The 22,237-nt window shown below is 46.7% G+C and overlaps 1 protein-coding gene across 1 annotated transcript in view; it reads right to left on the reverse strand.

Annotated features, from left to right (window-relative positions):
- The window catches only part of CYB5A (cytochrome b5 type A), a 36,335-nt gene extending 14,628 nt beyond the window's left edge, over positions 1-21,707 (reverse strand). The window contains exon 1 of the mRNA XM_011288127.4: positions 21,443-21,707. Within this exon, the coding sequence (XP_011286429.1) occupies positions 21,443-21,571 (129 nt within the window). The 5' untranslated portion in view covers positions 21,572-21,707. The remainder of the gene's footprint in view (positions 1-21,442) is intronic.
- Positions 21,708-22,237: the final 530 nt, after the last annotated feature.

Below are 22,237 nucleotides of genomic sequence, written 5' to 3' on the forward strand. Positions count from 1 at the left end.
TCTCACTCCAGGGCTCAAGGCCGTGGTCCCCACCCACTCTCTACCTGTACCAGCCTTCCCAGTGATTTCATCTGGTCTCCAACCCAGAAAATCACCGTTCCCTAGTGAGTGCAGTGGAATAACACCCGACTTCCCGAGCTCCGGAGTCCTCCCACCTGCAGTCGCCCCCACCTCACACGTGCACTCAGCATCTGATGCACGTCCCAAACACAACGTAAAAACCAATGTGCTGCTTTACAGAATTTCCGTTCTCAGGAAACAGTGCCACCATGCACCCAACTGCTACAGTCAAACTTTATTCCTCTTTCGTTCCCACTCCAATCCACCAGCAAATCCAGGTGACTCTCTTCAAAGCAGACTCAGGATCCAACCACACCAACACCAAGCGTGGATATCTACAACGGTCTCCTAACTGGTCTGCTTCCTTTTGCACCTTCTACAATCAGCTCCCTCACACTGTCACACCATGAGGGCTTTTAGAAGAAGATTAAGATAGTCCAGGGCGGTTAGTCATGGCAGAAGTGAGGAGAGTTAAGAGGGAAGTAGAAAACAGACACGCTTCAGTGACACACTGAAGGCAGTGGATTCTGCCCACACTTGCAAATATCCCAAGTCCTTCCATCTTCCTCCAGAGAGGGTGAGGGTGAAGTGAGTCCTCCCTCACTCAGTTCCAGCCAGTCTTGGGGCAGGTCCTCAGACTTGCCAAACTCGTTCTCCATGTCAGATCCCTCCCAACTGCCTCTGCTTGGAATGTTCCTCTCCCAACTTCTATGTGATTCCATCTGCCCTCATTCATACTCAAGTCGGCTCTTCAGATCCTTCCAGGATTTCCCTATCTAAAGAGCCCCCCCACACACCCTGTTCTCTACCCACCTCCTGTTTTGCCTTCACACCATTTATTACTATCTATACTTCTATCAATTTCCTCATAAGATTCAACGAGTACAGAGACTTTAATTGATCTTGCTCACCCCTACTGCCCCAAACCCTTGTCCAGTGCCTGGCACGTGGCAGGCACAAAGAAATATTTATAACTAATTGTTGGATAACTAGAGGAGATGAACACAGGTCATTACACGGACACACTAGTTTTGGAACCGTTACGTATAACCAGTTATGTGGTTGATGACAACTTTTCATTTCAACTATTCTCTCTCCTTTTCCTGAACTATACTAGCTCTTCCCATTCAAAAACCATATAAGTTCATATTTAATTGCTGTCTAATTTCCTTGATCAAAATATTTACTGTCTACTCTGAGCAAGACATTGTGTGGGACACCAAAAGTACAAGAAAAATCAATGTGACTTGATCCTGAAGAATCATGCACTTAAGTTGAGGTTAAAGAAATAAAATAACAGAGAAAAAACCCTTGGCCTCATGGTTCTGACTAATCATGAATGATCCACCAGGTCCTAAACATGCAGTAATATGCAACACTGCTAACCATGGACTTGAGTCACTCTCCTTGAGGGTCAGGAGCAAATGAGGCACTTAGCTACTGCCCAGCATCCATAGCACAGTGACTCTGCAGCTCAGTGATTCTCAACTTCTTTTCAAGGCTGTGATTTGTGTCACGTGATAAAAGCCTTCTTCATAACAAGTCGCCGGTTAATAATGGCGATGGAAGTGAAGAGAACATCAAGAGGAGTATGATAAAGCAATGGTTTTGTTGCCAGATTTCACAAACGGCTACTGAACACTTGAAATGGGGGTGAGAAACTGAAGGGAAATTTCATTTATTTAAGTGTAAATAGCCACATATGCCCAGTAACTACCACACTGGACGCTGTAGCTACAGACAACACGAACCTTTTCCAAGACATAGAGACAACCTGGGCGAAAACTGCAAAGGCGTTTCATTTGCAGCGAAGGATATGTTTTTATTATATATATGTGCGTGGTAGTACACCTCCTCTCAAGGTGAGAAGGCTCACAGGCAAGAGCCTCTGGACAAGAACAAGGGCTCAGCACAAACCAAACTGCTTTGGAAGAAAAAGCTTTTGTCAACTGATTCATCCAAGGAGAGGCCAAGATAAAAGCTGATAACGACCAAGGACCCAACAACTCTTCTCTGCGGTTTTGGCAGATTGTAGGATCAAGCCTGACTTGTTTTACCAACCCCAGGGCACCACAGGGTAAGGATACTGAAGTTCTTGTCTGTATAATGACAATGCAATAAAGACTAGGCTCACATCGACTACTTTATTGATTTATGTTAATTTCACACAAATTACTAGTTTATTGGCTTTAGTCCTTTTACAATCACTAAGGGTCTCAGTCCTTTCAGTCACATTCTATTTAACATGAGAAATACAGTTGTCATTATACTTGTGAATTTGAGGATTTATAAGGGACTCACAAATACATACAAAAATGAGAGGAATAAGGCAGAAAACACAGTGTTAAATAAGTATCAAAATGCAAGGAAAGGGTAGGTCATTCCAGAGGGAGGACAGGCAACAACAGAACCTTCCACGTGCCGAATGGGGATGGTGAGGTCACCCCTCCCTCATTAATGGCATTTGCTGAGCCTGTATGGTACTCAGTGATCTAATAGGTATATTACCTGTTTTCTTAAAAATTTAAGAGCTCAAAAAGGGAGAAAATATTACAAACTTGATCAATATTTCTTCCCTGGGCACCAAGTATCAATAATAAGTTAATGAGTATTTACAGTCCTTTGGACAATACTAATAAATAGAAATAAACTCAGATTTTTGTTTCATCTTAAATGAATAGTACCATGCTAGTATTATTATCAGGTAAACACTGCTGAGTCACGTGCTGTGAAAAATCCACACACTTTGGGGCACCTGGCTGGCTCAGTCCACAGAGCATGTAACTCTTGATCTTGGGATTCTTGTGTTCGAGACCCATGTTGGGGGTAGAGTTTATTTTAAAAAAGAGGGGGCGGGGGCACCTGGGTGATTCAGTCCAATGAGCATCCGACTCTTGATTTCTTGGCTCAGATAATGATCTTATGGTAGTACTATCAGGTAAACACTGTTGAGTTATGTGCTGTGAAAAATCCACACACTTTGGGGCACCTGGCTGGCTCAGTCCATACAGCACGTGACTCTTGATCTCAGGATTCTTGTGTTGGAGCCTCATGTTGTGACTAGAGTTTATTTAAAAACAGAGGGGGTGGGGGGGCCTGGATGGTTCAGTCTGACGAGCATCTGACTCTTGATTTTGGCCCAGGTCATGATCTCATGGTTCTTGAGATCAAGCCTTGCATCAGGTTCCACACCTGCTTGGGATTCTTTCTCTCTCAAAATAAATAAACAGAAAGAAGAAAAGAAAGAAAGGGTAGATCCACAGACTTAAAACCAATGACCAACTTGTCATTCTTCACCTACAGAGCCAACCTAGCCATGACCCCACCCACCCACTCCTCTTTCCAAATATCTCCTACTGGTAAGAATTTGCTCTAATCTGAAAAACACTCAGGGCGGGCGGAGCTCAAGTACTCTTTCGACTGCTTTGCTCAGGAGGGACACCAAGGTTATCAGGGCTAACCCCACACTCACAGCCTCCCTTCAGAAAATGTGATAAGCTTCATTCATAACCAAAGTCTAAATAATCTCACTGAGAAGACATGTGGTCTATTTAACACTAAGCAGCTCAATGGTCTCCACCCCAGGTCATTACAAAAAAGAACGTGACCCAAACCCGATGGCAAGACTCCCATGGTCCACTAATGTCACAGCAGGACTGTTCAAGGGGTGAAGGCTGGTCCTAGGACAGCTTCTTTCTTGTACCTCATCCCCTAACCCCTGGATCTTCTACACTTCGTAACAACCAGTCACTAGAGATACACATACAACGTGTAACTTTGTTCAAATGAGAATAAGTCTAATTTCCCCACACACAGGGGGAAAAAAAAAGTATCAGAGAAAACTACAAGGTGCTTCCCCAGAGCCCAACAGGACACATGTATCCGTGGTCACGTACAGAATAAGTGCAGTCAATGAAGGCCAAGTCTCAGATTATTTGTGTTAAGAGGCCAAGAATTCTAGTATTGACATAATGAGAGTGAGGCCTCAAATCCTTTTTAGAATGAGGCCAAAGAGAAAAGCTAAACAAAGGAATACATGCATAATTAGAGAATTTTTTTAAATTGCAGTAAAATTCTATTTCCTATTTAGTAATACACTAAATAATAATAATAGTAATACTATGCTAAGAAAAGGACCTATAAAAAATGGCAAGATAAAAAAGATAAACTTAGGTGCCTCTCCTGATGCAGATGTTTTCAATAAGTAATAAATTCTTATTGGGAAGGCAATAATCTTTTTTTTAAGGAATTCTTTTTCTACCTTTTTTCTCGAGTACTTTTTTAAAATTTGAATTTCCACTTTTATCACATACAATAGCAACACTTTTAGAAATAGCTTAATATTCTTCAAATGATTATTGTCATTAGTTTTTCTTTTGTTGTTATTTAAACTCCATTAAGGTGGAAAGATCTGTTATATCCTTACTACGCCAGAGAGTGATTTGCAAATTTTTTTTGGTTTTTATTTAAATCTTACTTAGTTAACATACAGTGTGATATTAGTTTCAGGAGCACGGTACAGTGATTCAACATTTTCATACAACATCACAAGTGCGCTCATCACAAGTGCCCTCCTTAATCCCTACCACCTATTTAACTCACACCCCCCATCCATCTCCCCTGGGAAGGCAATAACCTGCATGAGAAAGAAAACATAAAGTCGAAATCATTCTAGATTCAAATATGCAGCCTGCGACTACTATTAATCCTTAAAGTAATTACTGGTGAAAATACTCTCCAGGTCCATTTTCCGTGCCTACTATTTGTTTCTGCAGCCGTTTTTACAGTTCCTTGGATTCTCCTCCCAGAAAATGAAGATGGGTACAAATTATATTTTTGCGATTATTTTTGCTAGTGCTATCCCCCCTTAATAAAAACAATTTCATAAATGAGACAGTCTTAGGCTTGATACAAAATAACATTTTTGCTTAGTCTTTGACCTTAACTCCTAGAATTCCTACTTGTTAGTCAGTCTGGAAAAAGAAACTGTAAAATTTTGTACTCAAAAGTTAGGTCTTGTTCACAGGACAGGAAAACCTTGCATTCTTGTAAATAAAACCAGGGATGGCTTCTCATCAAGTTCATGGCTCCAGCCACCAAACTGGTCCTCCTCTCCCCAACCCCTCCCCATTCTTACCCAACTTCTGTACCACTGCTAGAATGTTCATCCTCAAATACCAACCGTTTCATGTATCCCGCTCCAAAGTCTACAGTGGTGAATTTCTGCAGGCAAATCAAATGCCTTTTGAATATCTCAACAAAGAAAGCCTCAACACCTGCCCAGCACAGGGGTGTCCTCAGCTACACGAGCACGCGTGGGGCCAAAGCTGCTCACTGTGTCTCTCTCTTCCCCCCACTACATTTAAACTTTTCACTGGGAGACAGCCACCCAGAATAGAGATTTCGCCCAGCCTCCCCTGCAGCTGTGTTATGCCATGTGATTAAATTCTGGCTGATGGAGTAGAAGTGGAAGTGTCAGAACCACCTTCTAGAGGTCTTCTCTTTAGAATAGTGTGTCGCTTTGCCCTTTCTCTTCATCCTGCTGTCTGGAATGGGAATGCTACCTTTGAACTGGCAGATGAGAACCAGACCCCTACGGACGGCCCAGAAATACACTAGAGGTATAGTGCTGAGGGCCTGATGGAACACAGCCAGCCCACTAGGCCTGGACTGCAAAGCTTGCTTCTTTATGACAGACGAATAAATTTCTTATTTAAGCACAGTTATTTGGAGTTCTTTTTTTTTTTAACTTTTTTTAATGTTTATTATTTTGAGAGAGAGAGAGAGAGAGAGAGAGAGAGAGAGAGAGAGAGAGAGAGATGTGAGTGGGGGAGGGGCAGAGAGAGAGGGAGACACAGAATCTGAAGCAGGCTCCAGCCACTGAGCCATCAGCACAGAGCCCGATGCAGGGCTCGAACTCATGGACTGCGAGATCATGACCCGAGCAGAAGTCCGATGCTTAACTGACTGAGTCACCCAGGGGCCCCTGGAGTTCATCTGAGATTAATTCTAACCACTACATCCATCGTTTTGTCAATACTATGTGCCAGGCACTAAAGTCCTAAAGCATATAAAAGATGTGAATAAACACTATTCCCAGTGTCTAGAAACATAAAACCAAGTTAGGACAATGATCTTCACATACGGTAAACAATTAGAGCAATATTAAGAGATTAACAATATTAACCGTTGACTGAACAAAGAAGTCTGGAAAAGCAGGGGTTGTTAAAAAATAATCTAGGCAAGAGTTAGAATTTGGATAAACGGTGGATAAAGATGAATAAGTTTAACAAGAGTATGATTCCCAATGAACGCTTACTGGCTGAAATGTGCATGGCAGGCTTGGGTTTGTGAAGAGATCATCGTGAGTAAAGCAAAACGTGTAAGGCTGTGTGATGGCTCATTTTGTGTGTCAGCCTGACTCGTCCAGGGATGCCCGGAGTAAATGGTATTTCTGGGTGTGTCTGAGAGGGTGTTTCTGGATGAGATGAGCATTCATATCAGCGGACTAGAGTAGGCTGCCCTCCTAATATGGGGGTGGATCATCCATCCACGGAGGGCTTGAACAAAACAAAAAACGGGAAGGAGGAATCTGCCCCTTTCTTCCACCTCACGGATTGGGCTGAGCCAGGTCATCTCATCTTGGGCCGTCAGACGTGGGCCTTTCCAGCCTCCCGCTCCCCTCAATCCGTTACAGCTCCAGCGTTCATAATAAAGCTCTCTCAGCTCCCTGAAAGTCCTGCCATCCTCCACCCTATCGGTGAGCCTGGCATCAAAAGCATAAAACTGAGCTGAAGATCTGGACTCAAAAAAGTAGACTGAAGGTTAAAATCTCAGAAGTGCAAGTCGGAAAGAACCTTCAGAGACTCCACATCTTGCGACTCACAGATGAGGACACCAGAACCCAGAGAAAGGAAGCCCAGCATTACACTGACAGATCGTGGAGGAGGCGGGACCAGGACCCTGGTGTCTGACTTATAGTTCAGTCTTCCCCCGCTCTTTTTTGAACATGCCAATTAAATGACCGTCTTTATGTTTCTGATCAGAGTGACCTTAGGTAAGATACCCTTAAAAATAAAGTTTCTCCATAAATTTCTGTTTGGGGAAGTTAGGGGAAAATCTCTCTCACTTTTTCTAGACCCCAAGAGATTCTGTTACCTGCTCCGACTTCTTGGGTTACCAACTAAGAAAGATTCACCAGACACAAACACACTTCTATCGCAGGGTTCTACCCGGTGTGAGGTTATCCCCTATTAAAAAAAACTCAGGAGGGTACACGGATCTGCACTACCGAACCACAACGTGTCAGGTCAAAGTCATTCCCTCTGAGAGCTTGCTTAAACAAGCAAAACAAAGGCCATCAACAAAAAAACCCTTTCCACTTAAATGTAATGTTATGTGGCCCCAAAGTCCACCAGTTCTAAAGTTTCAAATAGGATCTTCCAATGCAAACACTCAACACTGCCAAAAAAAAAAAAAAAAAAAAGGTCAAATAAACATATTGTCCATAAACAATGACTAGGCAAAAATATTTATTTAAAGAGGTTATCTTTAATAATCTTAAAGCTCTTAATAGTTAAGTCAAAAATGAAAACAATTCAAAGGAGTTTGGAACATAAACAATTTATACAAGATTTAGAAAAAAGAGCCCAACCGTATGTTTTCTATAATTTCTGGACAGTTTTTCTGCACCGCCTAGGGGCTCTCACTGAATTCTCAAAGCCCAGGGACCAGAGGCTTACAGCATCATCTGAATTATTTCTCCTGGTTTCCCTCGAAGATCATGGGATGGAACTTAAAACCAGGCCTATCCCTGTGTTCTCCCGCTAGCCTGAGACCCATCCTACTCACTCAAACATCTGCCAAGTGTCATGCCCAGTTCTGTCGCTTCCAAGATGGGTGAACGATGGCCCCCATCCTCAGGGAGCCACAGTCTAAGTGAGCAAACAGACATGTCGACAAATAGTAGCTAAGCACAGTAAGCACCTGCTACCGTTGCTAACGGCACAGCAGGTGGTGGGATCCCCTCCCAGGAGCGGGAGGCCAACAAGGGTGCTAGGTAAGGAGGGATGCGGGAAGGTGGCCTGCGAAGAAGGTTCAGGAGCTGTTCCGCAGGGGCCCCACGGAGGGACGCTCTATGCAAAGGAAACACAAGGGCATCCTGGAGGGACTGCAGGCACTAAAATAACCCGCTTTCACCTGTACAAAGATGCCCCGTTTGATAGTTTTTTCACTTGTTTTTGTTATTGGACTGGGGGAGGCAATTAGAAGAATTAAGCACATATCACCTCCTATCGACTTTATAAATAATCCCTTCCTGTATCACTTATCAAAATGCAAAATGAGACCCCTCTTCAGTCCCTGCAAGCCCCTTAACCTTCGTGACACCTCCCTGACCACCTCCGTGGGCTCCAACATCTACCTTCTTACACTCCTCAGGTCCCCATGTCATGGTCAGTATTCTAGAAGTTGTGATTTGTACCCCAGCTTTCACAGTTTCTGTGTCTGGGCAGTATTGTCACCCGCACAAGGTCCAGCTTTGCCACATCTTAGTGACGTGACCCAGGAAGGTGCCAGATCCTTCTGAGCCTCCATTTCCACATCACACATACCTTCCCAGGAGAGCAAACAATACAAGGAGAAGAATGCCCGGCATGTAACAGGTGGACACAGAGAAGCTTGTCCAGAACCTAGCATGGTACCCGGCCCCCGTAAACTGCTGAAGACCAGTTTACAAACCCAGAAGACCCCCAGCTCTTTCTACCCAGCCCTTCACCTTCAAGAGATTTCTGCGGATTAAATCACAGATGTGCTAAGCCTCACTGTCCGAAGCCATACAACCAAATGACAAGAGTTAACAGAAGCCACATGTTGCAAGGACAATGAACATTGCCTACATGAAAGCATTCTAAAGGTCATGAAGATGAGGACAGATAGGTGGTGCAGCTGTGAGCCTGCGATTATCCCACAGAATGCTGGGAAAACTTCCTCTCCTTGAAGAAAGAGAATGCCCTGTGGCCAATACTTTTCATTCTACCATTACTAAACTCTCAGCAGTAGAATAAAGCAAGTATGTTAACTACAGACAGAGCTAATCCTTGGATCTCTGAAAGGATCCTAAGTCCCTGATTCTGAGGTGAGGACCTCGGGGTAGAGGGAAGGGACAGGACATGGAGCAAGGGAAAAGAGCAGGGGACACTGAGGCCAGGAGAGGAGTTGGAACAGCTCCCATATGGCCCTCATGAGAATAAGCACAGTATGAACCTCGCGCCCCATATGGCCCTCATGAGACTAAGCACAGTCACCAAACTTGAGGGCCCAGGGGCAGGCGGGCTGTGATCTAAGAGGCCGTTACTCAGTCTACGGTCTGGGACCCACCTCGGGTTAAAAGAGCCCAATGATGAGATGACAGGACAGCCTGCTTCGAGAATGGGGGGAAGGAGAGGAGAGCTGATGGAGGCACCAGTTAGTTCTGTGTTTTCTCATTTTCTCCCTCAAATCCTTGGCCTAGTTTTCCTTTCACAGCTAGTGTTAAGAATGAATTTGGCTCAAAGCGGTATCTGAGGGCAAGACAGAAATAAAACAAGCTGCCAGGACAGTATCCAAGACGGCCCCATAGCCGCTCTGCTGTATTTTCTAATATTTTACACTTACAAACTTTTAAGTATTCATCCAATAAATACTTGTTGAGTCCTTTCTATTGTTGTCAGCATTGTTCTGGTTGCTGGGAAACATCAGAGAATAAGGCAGAAAAATACATGTTCCTCCGTATGCTGGAAAAACGTGTGCTACTGGACTCACGGAGCCCACATCCTAGCAGAGGGAGGCAGATAAGCGAGATGTACAGTGAGGAAATTATACAGCTTGTCAGAAGGTGATGCAGCACGATGGGGTTAGGGGGGCAGGGGGTGGAGGCGGACTTCCACTTTTAAATGGGGGGCAGGTCAAGACAAGCCTTATTGAGAAGGCAAATGGGTGAGCCACGCAGGTTATTTGCGGGAGTAAATTCCAGCACAAGGTACTTAAGGTGAGAGGGGTCGCGGCATGTCCACGGAAGAACAGGGGCATCAGTACACCCGGCGTGGGACAGGACGGGAAGAAGACAGCAGCACGAAAGAGCAGAGACAGAACCTGACACCGAGTGACGTGGGACCTTGTAGCCATCAAGCAGACTCTGGCTTCACCCATGAAAGAGACGGCGAGCCACCGAAGGTATTTTCTAACTGTATCGAAATACTTGTCCACAAGCAGCTGTGAAAACAGCACAGAGAGGGGCCACGAACCCATCCCCCGGACTTCCCCAGCGACGACACCTTAAAGGCCTACAGAGCACTGTCAAAACCTAGGCTTCCTGGCAGAACACGGTCCACCAGACCGACTCCCAGGGAGCCGCTGCGGGCACTCGTGTGGTCCGGTGCGCCAGCATCCGGCCTGCAGCGCTGGGCCACGTGTCCATTCACGTAAGGCAGAATGGCTCTATCATCACAAAGGGTCCCCCCTGCCCGTCTGGTCACCCCCATAACTTATTGGTTCCTCGCTCTGTAATCAGGTCATTTTGAGAAGGTCCCGTAGATGGAACTGCCCCGTAGGCAATCTTCTGAGATGGTCTTTTTCCACTTAGCGCACTGCCCGTGAGACCTGCTCAGGTTGTCTGTTCCCTCTCCAGTGCGGAGTCATGTTCTACTCCACGCGTGGAGCCTAGCTCACCAAAGAACACTGCAGTTGCTTCCAGTTGGGCGCTATTTCACATAAAGCTACTAGTCAATAGCCATTTTGTATCAATTTTCCAATAGTTGACCGTTGTGAACTGCGAATTATTCACCTCATGAACGCCGAGTCCTCCTACACACCAGCATTGTTCTAGTTGCTGAGACTTGTACACAGGCTTTCATGCGGACACAGTTTTCATCTCTTTAGGACAAATGCCTAGGAGTGTGATCTCTGGGTCACATGATAAGTGTACGTTTAACTATTTGTTTTTTATTATTTTATTATTGAGAGACAGAGAGAGCGAGCGGGGTAAGGGCAGAGAGAGAGAGGGAGAGAGAGAATCCCAAGCAGGCTCTGCACCGTCAGCACAAAGCCCCACGTGGGGCTCAAACTCACAAACCGTGAGATCGCGACCTGAGCCGAAACCAAGAATCGGACACTTAACCGACTGAGCCACCCAGGCACCCCTACGTTCAACTTCTTGAAAACAAGTTGAGCTCCAGAGTGTGCCAGTGTGCATTCTCAGAAGCAATTCCCACTGGAGTCAATACTGCCCCATCCTCGCCGGCATTTGGGTCACCAGTATTTTTTTTATCGCAGCCCTTCTAACAGGTTTCTGGTGGTATCTCACCGTGGTTTTAACTCGCATTTTCCTAGGGGCTAATGACGATGGACGACTTTTCGTGTGTTTATTTGCTATCCATCTATCTGTCTTTTTGGAAGAAACGTCTATTCAAGTCTTTTGCCTTGGATTGCTTCCTTATTGTTGAATTTAGAGAATTCTTTATACATTCTGGATCTATGTCCCTTGTCAGATAGGAAATTAGAAAAAATTTTCTGCCAGTCAGTGGCTTGTCATTTCATTCACTTAACAAGGTCTTTTAAAGAACAAATATTCTTCATTTTCATCAAGTCCCATTTATCCATTTGTTCCTGTTTGGACCACACTTGCACCGTCATGTCTAAGAACCGTGCCTAAGTCTCTTCAAAATCTTTTACACTTTACATTTAGATCTATGATCTATATTTGGGTTATTTTTTTTTTAATCAAGTGTGAGATTTAAGTCAGGATTTATTTTTCAACTACTGACGTCCAATTGTTCCAAAACCATTTCTTGAAAAGGCTGTCCTTCCCCCATCAAATTGCTTTTGTATCTTTGTCAAACCTCGGTTGAAAGTATGTGCATGGGTCCCTCTCTGGGTTCTCTACTCTGTTCCACTGATCTACTTATGTATATCTCTTTGCCAGGACCGCACTTTGATGGCTGTAGCCACAACTTCAGTCTTAAATAGGGTGGTGTTATTAGCCATGGAAGGGTTTACACAGGAAAGTGACGTGCTCTGACTTAACATTTTAAAAGGTCGCTCTAGCAGCACCTGGGTGGCTCGGTCAGTTGAGCACCCGACTTGGGCTCAGGTCATGATCTCTCAGTTCATGAGTTTGAGCCCCGTGTCGGGCTCTGTGCTGACAGCTCGGAGCCTGGAGCCTGCTTTGGATTCTGTGTCTCCCTCTCTCTCTACCCCTCCCCCACTCACACACTGTTTTTCTCTCTCTCTCTCTCAAAATAATAAAAACATAATCAAATTAATTAATAAACGGTCACTCTACTATCGTGAGAGTAAGTTGTCCCAGCAAGGGACACCAGGCAAGGGGCAGTGGAGACAGACGAGGGAGATAGCAGAAGAGGTGGGAAAAATCGGTCAAAACCGGACTACATCATAAAAGTGGAGCCCACAGAATGTCCTGCTGGACTCACGCAGGGTGTGACATGAGAGAAGGGTCAGACGGGACCTCCAGGCTCTTGACCTGAGCCAATGGACAGAATGGTCACGGAACGAAGTGGCTAAGAGTGACAACGGAGCCAGTTTTAGGAGGGAAGGTCAGCTCAGTTCTCTTTACGTCACGTGTCAGGAGCCTAGTGGGCATCTAAGTGGAGATGTGAAGCAGGCCGGGAGTAGGAGAATCCCCACGTCTAGGTGAGAGGTCTTTGTGCCCTGGAGGTAAAAATTCACAAGCTGCCAGCACGTTTCAAATCAGGACACTGAATGAGGAGGCTCAGTTCAACACTGGGCCTGCGGGCACTCCCACCCTGAGGTCAGAGGGGACACAGAGAGCGGGGCGAGGCAGGTGGGAGGAAAACCAGGAGAGAAGGGGCACCGGAGCCACGTGCAAAAAGCGTCTCCAAGAGAGGGGGACATCTGGTCACGGGGTGCAGGTGAATCGAGCAGAGGAGAGTTGCAAACGGACATCGCTGGAGACCTTAGCAAGAACAGTTCTGCAAAACTGTTTAAAAGAGAAGAGCGAAGACGAACTGGGGACAGCAGGCCTAACCACCCTTTCAGAAGGTTCTACTAAGCAAGGGAGCGAAAACAAGCAGGGCCAGGAGGGGAGCAGAGTCAAGACAGGCTGTGGGAATGTGTTTTAGGACAGCAGCAGTATCAGCAAGCGTGACGGCCCAGGAGAACCACCCTGTGGGCCGGGGGGGGGGGGGGAGGGCTTGTTAAGGCAGAAGAAAGAGCAGCAGGCAGCTGAACAGGGAAGTGGGGTCGTCAGCTCTGGGCAGGACCATGCCGCGAACCCCCGGCTTTGACTCTCCGCTTTCGTCTCCTTACTTCCCAGGCGTGGTGCTCAGGGCCATTCTTACACTCCACGCTCTGAGGCTATGTCATAATCTAAACGGTCTTAATAAAAACTCACCAGTTCCTAAACGTTAAGCTTCCGGGACAGAATTCCAGGCAAACATCTGTGGACCAAGAAAGGTCCACAGCATACTAAAACTAGTATGTACCATTTGTATGGAAAGAGAAAAAAGAAAAAAGAAGATAGTAGAGAGAATGGGTCTGTGTTCCTCCATCAGGCTCTCTTCCTCCACCCACTTAAGGAATATTTACTGAGCACTTACTATGTGCCAGGATGAGATGGACAGGGGCCCTGCTGTCTGCTGGGAAGGTCTGCAAACAAGCAAACAAGAAAAACAGCAGATACCGACTGAAGTATTCACAGAGAAGCACAGCCAGGTGAGAAGACAGAAGATTCCCCATCCTGGGAAAAGATACTGAGCTGCGATCTCAAGAGGGTAGTGATCAAGGGAATACACAGCACGCAGAGGGGAAGCCGTACACAAGTTTAGAGCAGAAACAAGCCTGACTTTTCTGAGACACAGAGAGAGCCTGAGCGAGGGGTGGAGGGCAGGGGGATAGTGTTACCAGCTGAGGTGGGGGCCAGATCATGCAGACCTTATTAAACCAGGACACAGAGATGCAATTTTATCGTAAAGGCCACAGAAAGCCATTGAGAAGAATTCAACAGAGAAACGGCAATCTATTTACACAACACGAAGCTTTTGATTTTCTTGTAGAAATGACATCCTCTAATATAATAACATACGTTCCTCAAACGGAAAACTCAAAGCAACCACCAATTTGGTAAAAGCAGTAAAATCCCGGGGGCTACATGAGGATGTGCTCTGAGACTCTGGCCAATTCTGCAGTCGCGTGGCAGCTGCAACCGTAAAGGCCTAAGACCGAAGGGAAGCGGCAAGAAAGAGGGAGACCTTCCCAGGGCGGGGGGCCTCCTGTGGCTGAGACACTAAGTGGAAGGGTGACGCAGGCAGACAAGGCAAGGCAGGGTGTCACCTACAGCTCCAAGGACAAGGACCCAGGATCAGCCAGGGGGTCGGAAGGGGCAAGGGGGGGATTAGCTGAACCCATGCAGGGATTTTATCAGAGAAGTAACCTCATCGGATTTCCATTCAGAACAACCCCTCCCAGGGCACTTACTTAAGAGGCCTTTCCAAAACGACCTTTAACCTCTTCACATTCCTAACATAATGTAAACAGCAGTCTCTTCCTTAAACACAGGGACACGGGGGGGACACGTCATGGATTTGTAAGACCATCCAGGTGTCGTCTGTGTTAGGAACAGAGTCACCTCCTGCAAGAAACTGGAACGGCTGCCTGTTTCCTTCACCTTCTGGAAGGCAACATAGTAAAATGCCAAAAGACGGAAAGAAAGGCACATTTTTGCCCTTTGACCTTCCAAGAGTTTTCCTTTTTTGTTCAATATTTCCATTCCCAACTACCCTCTACTTTCTCCCTGGTTCCCACAGATCTCCAGACACTGGGTGGAAATCTCAAAGCAAATACAGCAACTGGGTCCCAAACGGATGCCTCTAGTCTTCTAAAGCTCTCCCAGTTACCTTAGACCCCACGCCCTGGTCAGGGAGTTAGCTGAAGAACGTGGGCTGGGAAGTCCTGCAACCTGGACTTAAATGCTGGCTTTGTCCTCACTGGCCTTGTGACTGGACCAAGACACTGACTCCGCCAGCCACATTTCTCTAATCTTTAAAAGGAGAGGGGTGCCTGGGTGGCTGAGTGGGTCGAGCGTCTGACCTCGGCTCAGGTCATGATCTCACAGTTCGTCAGTTCGAGCCCCGCATCAGACTCTGTGCTGACAACTCAGAGCCTGGAGCCTGCTTCGGATTCTGTGGCTCCCTCTCTTTCTGCCACTCCCTCGCTTGCACTCTATCTCTTTCTCAAAAATAAATAAACATTAAAAAAATTAAGAAGGAGAATACCACCACCAACCCGGGAGGATCATCTTGAGCATTGTAAGTGCAAATGCAAAGGAGGGCTCTGTGCACAAAAAGCATTCAGGAGACTCTCTAGCATATGCTCCATGCTAATCAACGTTCAGTAAGTGTCCACGGCTGTCCCTTTTACCTTAGCCCACTGGGATTTCTACCAGGGGAGGGAGTAGGAAAGACATTTAGGAAACACTTTCTTTTTTTTTTTTTTTTTTTTTTCAACGTTTATTTATTTTTGGGACAGAGAGAGACAGAGCATGAACGGGGGAGGGGCAGAGAGAGAGGGAGACACAGAATCGGAAACAGGCTCCAGGCTCTGAGCCATCAGCCCAGAGCCCGACGCGGGGCTCGAACTCATGGACCGCGAGATCGTGACCTGGCTGAAGTCGGATGCTCAACCGACTGCGCCACCCAGGCGCCCCGTGCAATAAAGTCATACTTTTAACAGCTCCAGAAAAGAGATGATATCCCACCAGGCCTAGCACATATTTCTAAAAAAATTATAGTTCAAGTGCATTATTTGTACTTTGGCCCATTTTTGCTTTTCACATTATACTTTGATATATGTGCCTACTCCAGAAATATTGGACCTTCCACACAACAAAAAATAATTATAATGCTTAACTTATAAGAAAACTTTATCCTAGTCAAAATACTTACTTTTCTAAGTGTTTTCACACATACTCTAATGTTCACAAACCTGATGCAGAAGACAGAATGTTCCCCATTTAAGAATAAAGAAATGATGTAGGGAATTTACCTGACTCATCCCAAATCAGGTCTAGTTTTCTTAACCCCCATCCAACACTTCCTATGGATGTCTAGTGGGACCTGGGTTGTTCAGACCCCATTATATTAAAAGGTCTTCACCGGTGGTCTTCTATGGTTTGGGAGGACTTTTGGAATACCAGACAGCTGCACTAAGTAGAAAGGAGTGTGATTTGCCCCTTGATTTAGCCAAACTGGCCTGCATAATCTAGTCTCCCTTCCTTTGAAATTCCCATCCACCTTAAAGATAAATAAAAAACAAGAATTAACAAGTGTTGTTCTGTTGTTGTTCTGACTGTTCCAAAATAAAGTAACTCACGGGCACTCTTGAAACCTCTTCTCAAAAGTAGCAAAAAGTTATCACAAAAAAAATAGAAAACAACAAATGTAGAAATATAAGAGGCTCTGCGCCCAGACTCACATTCCCCAAGTAGCCTTGTGAGATGTGGCTCTCCACCTGTTTCCCCAAGACGCCAGAGCCACCTTCACCCCTAAGGGTCCCCTTACGTTTTCCTCCTAAAGACTTCATATTTTCTAAGTTTTATTTATCAAACTATGTATGTGAAATAATAACACTGCCATTTTATATTCATCCAAGACGTATTTGCAACCACAGTACCAGATTTAGAATATTATCAAAGTCCCTTGAAAAAAGGAAAGGTACTTAGGATTTTAGCCCTCAATATATATCACCCCATATCAAGGGTATATCTTCTGTGTTTCTCAGAATTACACTCTCTTCCTGGGTCCAGGAGAACTGAGGTCCCCCAGGCTCAGAACCACTGATTTCTGCAAAGCACGTAGCCATGTTCAAAGAAAATAACAAAAAGTAAATCCCTACAACAAAACACAAGTCTCTGAGCAAAAATGAGCCGAAAGCTCTGTGAAGCAGAGCGCTGTTAAGGAACATCCGTGGCACAGACACAGAGCATCAGCATCCAGGATGACCAGAAAATGGTCTGTAGAAACGAGTCTCCGTTTTGATCCCGTCAAAAAGGGGGCAACGTGACACAAAGACATTATTCTCTACCACATTTTTCAGGAAGAGATGGATTTCACAAATTAAACATCTATTGACTGGAACCAAAAGCAAGTTGACGGAACTTCATCGATTCTCAGATACTTTCTTCTTGCCTCCCACAGCTCCTTCAAAAAAGGAACGCATACTGCCGCCCGAATCACAGAAACGGAAAAGCAAACCATTTTCTTTGCCTGGCACCAAATGCCTACGTTTTCATTGCAAATCACTGCCCCTCGAAGTTCTATAATCGTTAGTCCTGCGACTGATGTAATCAGATGACAAAACCCAACTTCACAAATATAAATTCAAAAACTAGTACTCAGGGCTGAGAAACAAACAAACAAACAAAAAACCTAGTTCAAATGGAGGCAACAAAGCTCATAATTCTGTAGGTCAGCATCAGACAGTAACCAAACACCTCTGCTGTTTAACTTGCCATTAATAATGAGCCCGTCTTCCCTCTCAGGTGTCTACCCTCCTCTGGAACAACAAACCAGTTTTTTAAGGCCATTATTTCAAGAGATAAAGCTTGTTACACAACTTAGAAACTTCACCTGTGCCCTCGAGACTGGAAGGCTAGAATTTGGATAATCCTCTCTCATTTCAACATCACCTGCCAGATTTACACCTTTACCTAAAATCTCCTATTGACACTCAGCGACACAGGATGCTACAGAAGAAAAGCCACCAGCCCACCCTGCCCCAAACTAGTACAGGAGTCTGCGTTTACCCGGGCATGGCCCATACGTCAGCTACTGTGTTTTGTGTTTAACCAGAATTGCTGTTTAATTCCTACAATAACCCTGTGAAGTAGACACTATCATCATCCTCCCATTTCACCTTAAAATCTGAGGCAGGGGGTGGATAGTAGAGCAGTACCCCCTTCCACCCATCACACTACACATTTTCTCAACATGAATGGAGCTATGCATATAAACGTAGGATATTCTGAAAGGAGAAAATACTCATGAAAAGTCTTGCTATCCATATGGATGTGTAAATTCATAGTACAGGAAGATCTCACCCATAATGATGGAAAGTTCCCTTTAGAGGTAGGAAGCCCCCTCCCCTTCCAAAATAGTGAAATACCTTTCATACTTAATACGTAAATTAGGGAAAGCTGAACACTTTAATTAGCAAACAAAGGCTTCCTGAAATCCTGGAACTTTTTAAATGATGGAAGAAAGGGGGCAGGGCAAGGAAGGAAGAGACAGATATCCTGGTCTCCTTTCTATGTCAAAAGAAGGTAGGAGAGGGGCGCCTGGGTGGCTCAGTCAGTTGGGTGTCCGACTTTGGCTCAGGTCATGATCCCACAGCTCATGGGTTCGAGCCCCACGTCGGGCTCTGTGCTGACAGCTCAGAGCCTGGAGCCTGCTTCAGATTCTGTGACTCTCCCTCTCTCCGCCCCTCCCATGCTCATGCTCTGTTTCTCTCTGTCTCTTAGTAGTAAATAAACGTTAAAAAAAATTTAAAAAAAAAAAAAAAAAAAGGTAGGAGACCAACAGCACTGGCCTAATAAAATGATGGAAACAGGAGGGATCTAGGAAGAATAACACCTGGCAAAGTGTCCTGCGGAAGCTCTCTGAATGAGGAACTGTGTTCAAGATGCAGGAAGCTGGGGCGCCTGGGTGGCTCAGTCGGTTGAGAGACTGACTTCGGCTCAGGTCATGATCTCACGGTTCATGGGTTCGAGCCCCGCGTCGGGCTCTGTGCTGGCCGCTCGGAGCCTGGAGCCTACTTCTGATTCTGTGTCTCCCTCTCTCTCTGCCCCTCCCTCACTTATGCTCTGTCTCTCTCTGTCTCAGAAATAAATAAACATTAAAAAAAAAAATTTAAAAAAAAAAAAGACGCAGGAAGCAACAGGCAGGGATCCCAGAATGGGGTATCACCCCAGAGAGGCCCGCCATCCTGCCACTGTGTCCAACTTCAAAATGTGAGCCACCTTCCTTGGCTACCTTGATCCAGACCCCGCTCTGTGGGCCTATCTCATCCTTTCCAGCCTGCCACTGTAGACTTCAGGCCCTGTTACAGAGCCTAAGGGCCCCCCCCCGGGGTCCACTCCTTGCTGAACTAGACTCAATGACCCCAGCTTTTTCCTGTGCTATTCCTGTTTCTGCCAACGGAAGCTTCTGGAAACAAAATGATGTCTCTTCTTCTCAGGTTGTAGTCTTCTGAGAGAGATGTACCTCTAAGAGTCCAGAAGATACTGAACTTACTGGTCAAAAGCAAGAGCATAACTACCAGAGAGCAGCGAGGCTCCAAACTCAGGTCACAGGCTACGATGGGGAGCATTTTACCAGGTGCCAATTGAGAAAAGAAACCGGAACCACCATATACTCGTTTTCATTTACTGCACTGTAAGTAACTTTTACTTACCTCACTGTGTTAGTTATCCAGTAATAGTGATAAACAGACATTCTCAGGCTACTTCGAGAGAGAGTACTGAAAGCAGAGAAATCATGGAATTGGCCGCCGGCTAACTTACCCACCCAACAGCTTGTGCACGTCTCTTACAAGTTAGAAAATTTTGTGCAATGTCCTCTTTCCTGCCTCACCAGAATGAAATGTAAGTGGTTTAAAGTTTAATACTCTTCACCTTCTTATGATCTAAGAAATTTACCCTTAAAGTTATCCAGAATACATGATTCTCCACTGGGACGGATTTGGGGGCATTTGGCAACAATACCGGAGACATTTTGGTGGTCACAACTGGGGCAGGGAGTGCTGACAAGGGGGGTGGGGAGGGGTGGGCAGGCCAGGGAAGCCACCTATACAACACAATGTACAGGACCGAGCCGCCCAAAATAGGAAAAAGAAAAAATCCTTCAAAAAATATCCCATTACTCTTTCCGAAATGTTCTTTTTTTTACAGACAGAAACAAAGAAAGCACACGCTGAATCGTAAAACTCTTGAATTACACACATACCATGAGAGAGGAACAGTTGCAAGCAGACCTTTGGCATCAATTAGCCCTGACTTTATGCTGCAGCAAACATGCCCAGGCTCAGTGGAAGGGGCAGATCAGATCTGCCTCCCCACTCTAAACCACTCCTAAATCGGGGCGCTATTTTATCTTCTGGCACGGCACCAAATGGTGATTTAGGAGTAAAATGTCTTATTAATAAATATCAGCTTCAACTCTTTTCAAAAGTTTAAAATATCTTTTCTGCAAAAATCCTCTGATGTAAATTGTGATCCAGCTAAGACCAGGCCTCTATTTTCATTTTCCCCTCCAACTATATAAAAATGCCCGGCACTAAACATTCTCTGGGCAGGGGGAGAGAAAGGAGGGGGAGTGTTGCGTTCAGATTTATGATTCAAACTCCCGCACAGTGACAAAAACAAATCCAGAGGTAGCAAAGAAAAGCGTCTTAGAATCTGCCGCAAAACTTATAACCTAATGCAAAGAATCTTATCAAAGGAATGTTTTCTTTTACGTTAGGCAAACTTATTTTATAACTCCCAAAGCTAAGGATCAAGTCCCACTGGCAGTTTTCACTACCCTGTCCTTCTTCCTTCCTTCTTCACCAAAGCCCACCACAGGCCGCGGGTTGACTTCCTAGTTCCCGGAGTCCAGCACTACCTCGGTGTAAAGTCCTCTCTGGATGCGGTTAACAATCACCGCGCTCCCTCCTGGGAAACAGGGTGGGCATGGACCGTGGGGGAGAGGGGGCCCGGGGACAGCGGTGCGGACCACACCCCGACCTCTGAATTCAGAGTCCTCTCTTGTGGGATCCCACTGTTTTCAGGATGGGTGCTATCCAACCGGCCTCTCTCTACTGGAAATCCACTCCCGGAATAACAGAAATAGGACGATCCCTGTCTGCGATGGAGACCCCGTTTATGCAAACTCATAAAAGGGTCCCTTCAAAATCCTTCCGCAGCTGCGCCCTCTCCTAGGGAAACAGCTCCAGACCGATTTCGCTTCCCGCTAAGTGCTAAGTGGTGCTCTCCTCCGCACCCGCGAAGGGAGGCAGTTTCTGCCCGAAGTGGGCACGCCGCGGGCTGCTACAATGGCTCGCCGGCGGCGACGCTGGCCGAAGCGCCGCGGAACGCTCCCAAGTGTGTGCGCACAGGTGCGCAGACTCCGGGGGCGCGCTCCCAGGTGTGGACGCACAGGTATGCACACGCAGATGTGCAGAAGCCAGGAACGCTCAGGTGTGCAGAGCCGGGTGCACACACGGGCGAGCACACTCCACACTGCCGCCCGCGTCAACCCCGCCGCGCCGCGAACGACAGACCGGTCGCCGCACGGAAACCCCAAACCCCAGGCGGCGTCACGCCTCACCAACTCACCTCCTCCAAAAACTTGGTCAAATCGTACACCTTGTGGTGCAGGATCAACCAGGTGCTCTTGCTGTGGTTGTGCTTCTGGATCTCTTCCAGGGTGTAGTACTTGACGGTCTGGTCCGACTGCTCGGCCATTTCGGAACGCGGTGGGCCTCAGGCCGTGCAGACACCAGCCGAGCCGGGCGAAGTGGGGCGCGCGTCTCAGCTAGCTGGGCCCGGGACATTCCCGGAGCCCCGGCCCAGCGCCCAGAGCGGGGCGGCCCGCGCCGCGGAGGGGGCGGTGGCGCACGGCCTCCGATGACTGGACAGAATTCCCGTCACTCAATGGGCCCGCCCTCGGCCGACAACCTCCGCCAACCCGAGAGCGCCCCCGCCCAGCGCGCGGGTGTTGACTGGCTGCAGAAGGTTCCCTTCCCAAACCCTGTAACTGGAGCGCGCTGAGGGCGTGGCCAGTGAGGCGGGCCGCGCGGCGGGGTGGGGCGGGGCTTCCCGTGCGTTTGCGCAGAAGGCAGCGGGACGGGGGCGGACAGCGCGGGAGAGAGAGAGTAGGAGGCGCCCGGCGGGAGCGGGGACGGGGGCAGCAGTGCGCGGGAAGAACCGGCCCCGCTGGGTGGCCGTCGGAGGAGGGTCAGCCAGGACCAGCGCACTGCGCATCACTGCGACTTCGCACTCGGATCAGATCAGCCAGTCCTGGCTGTCACTGTGTAACAAAGGCTCTCCGCAGCGAGTCTGTTAACTATTAAACTGTTAACTAGCCTCGGGGACTTAAAAACACACAGTGCCATCACTCCGCCTCAGCAA

The sequence above is a fragment of the Felis catus genome, chromosome D3, assembly GCF_018350175.1.
Source record: "Felis catus isolate Fca126 chromosome D3, F.catus_Fca126_mat1.0, whole genome shotgun sequence".
NCBI classification, from domain to species: Eukaryota; Metazoa; Chordata; class Mammalia; order Carnivora; family Felidae; genus Felis; species Felis catus.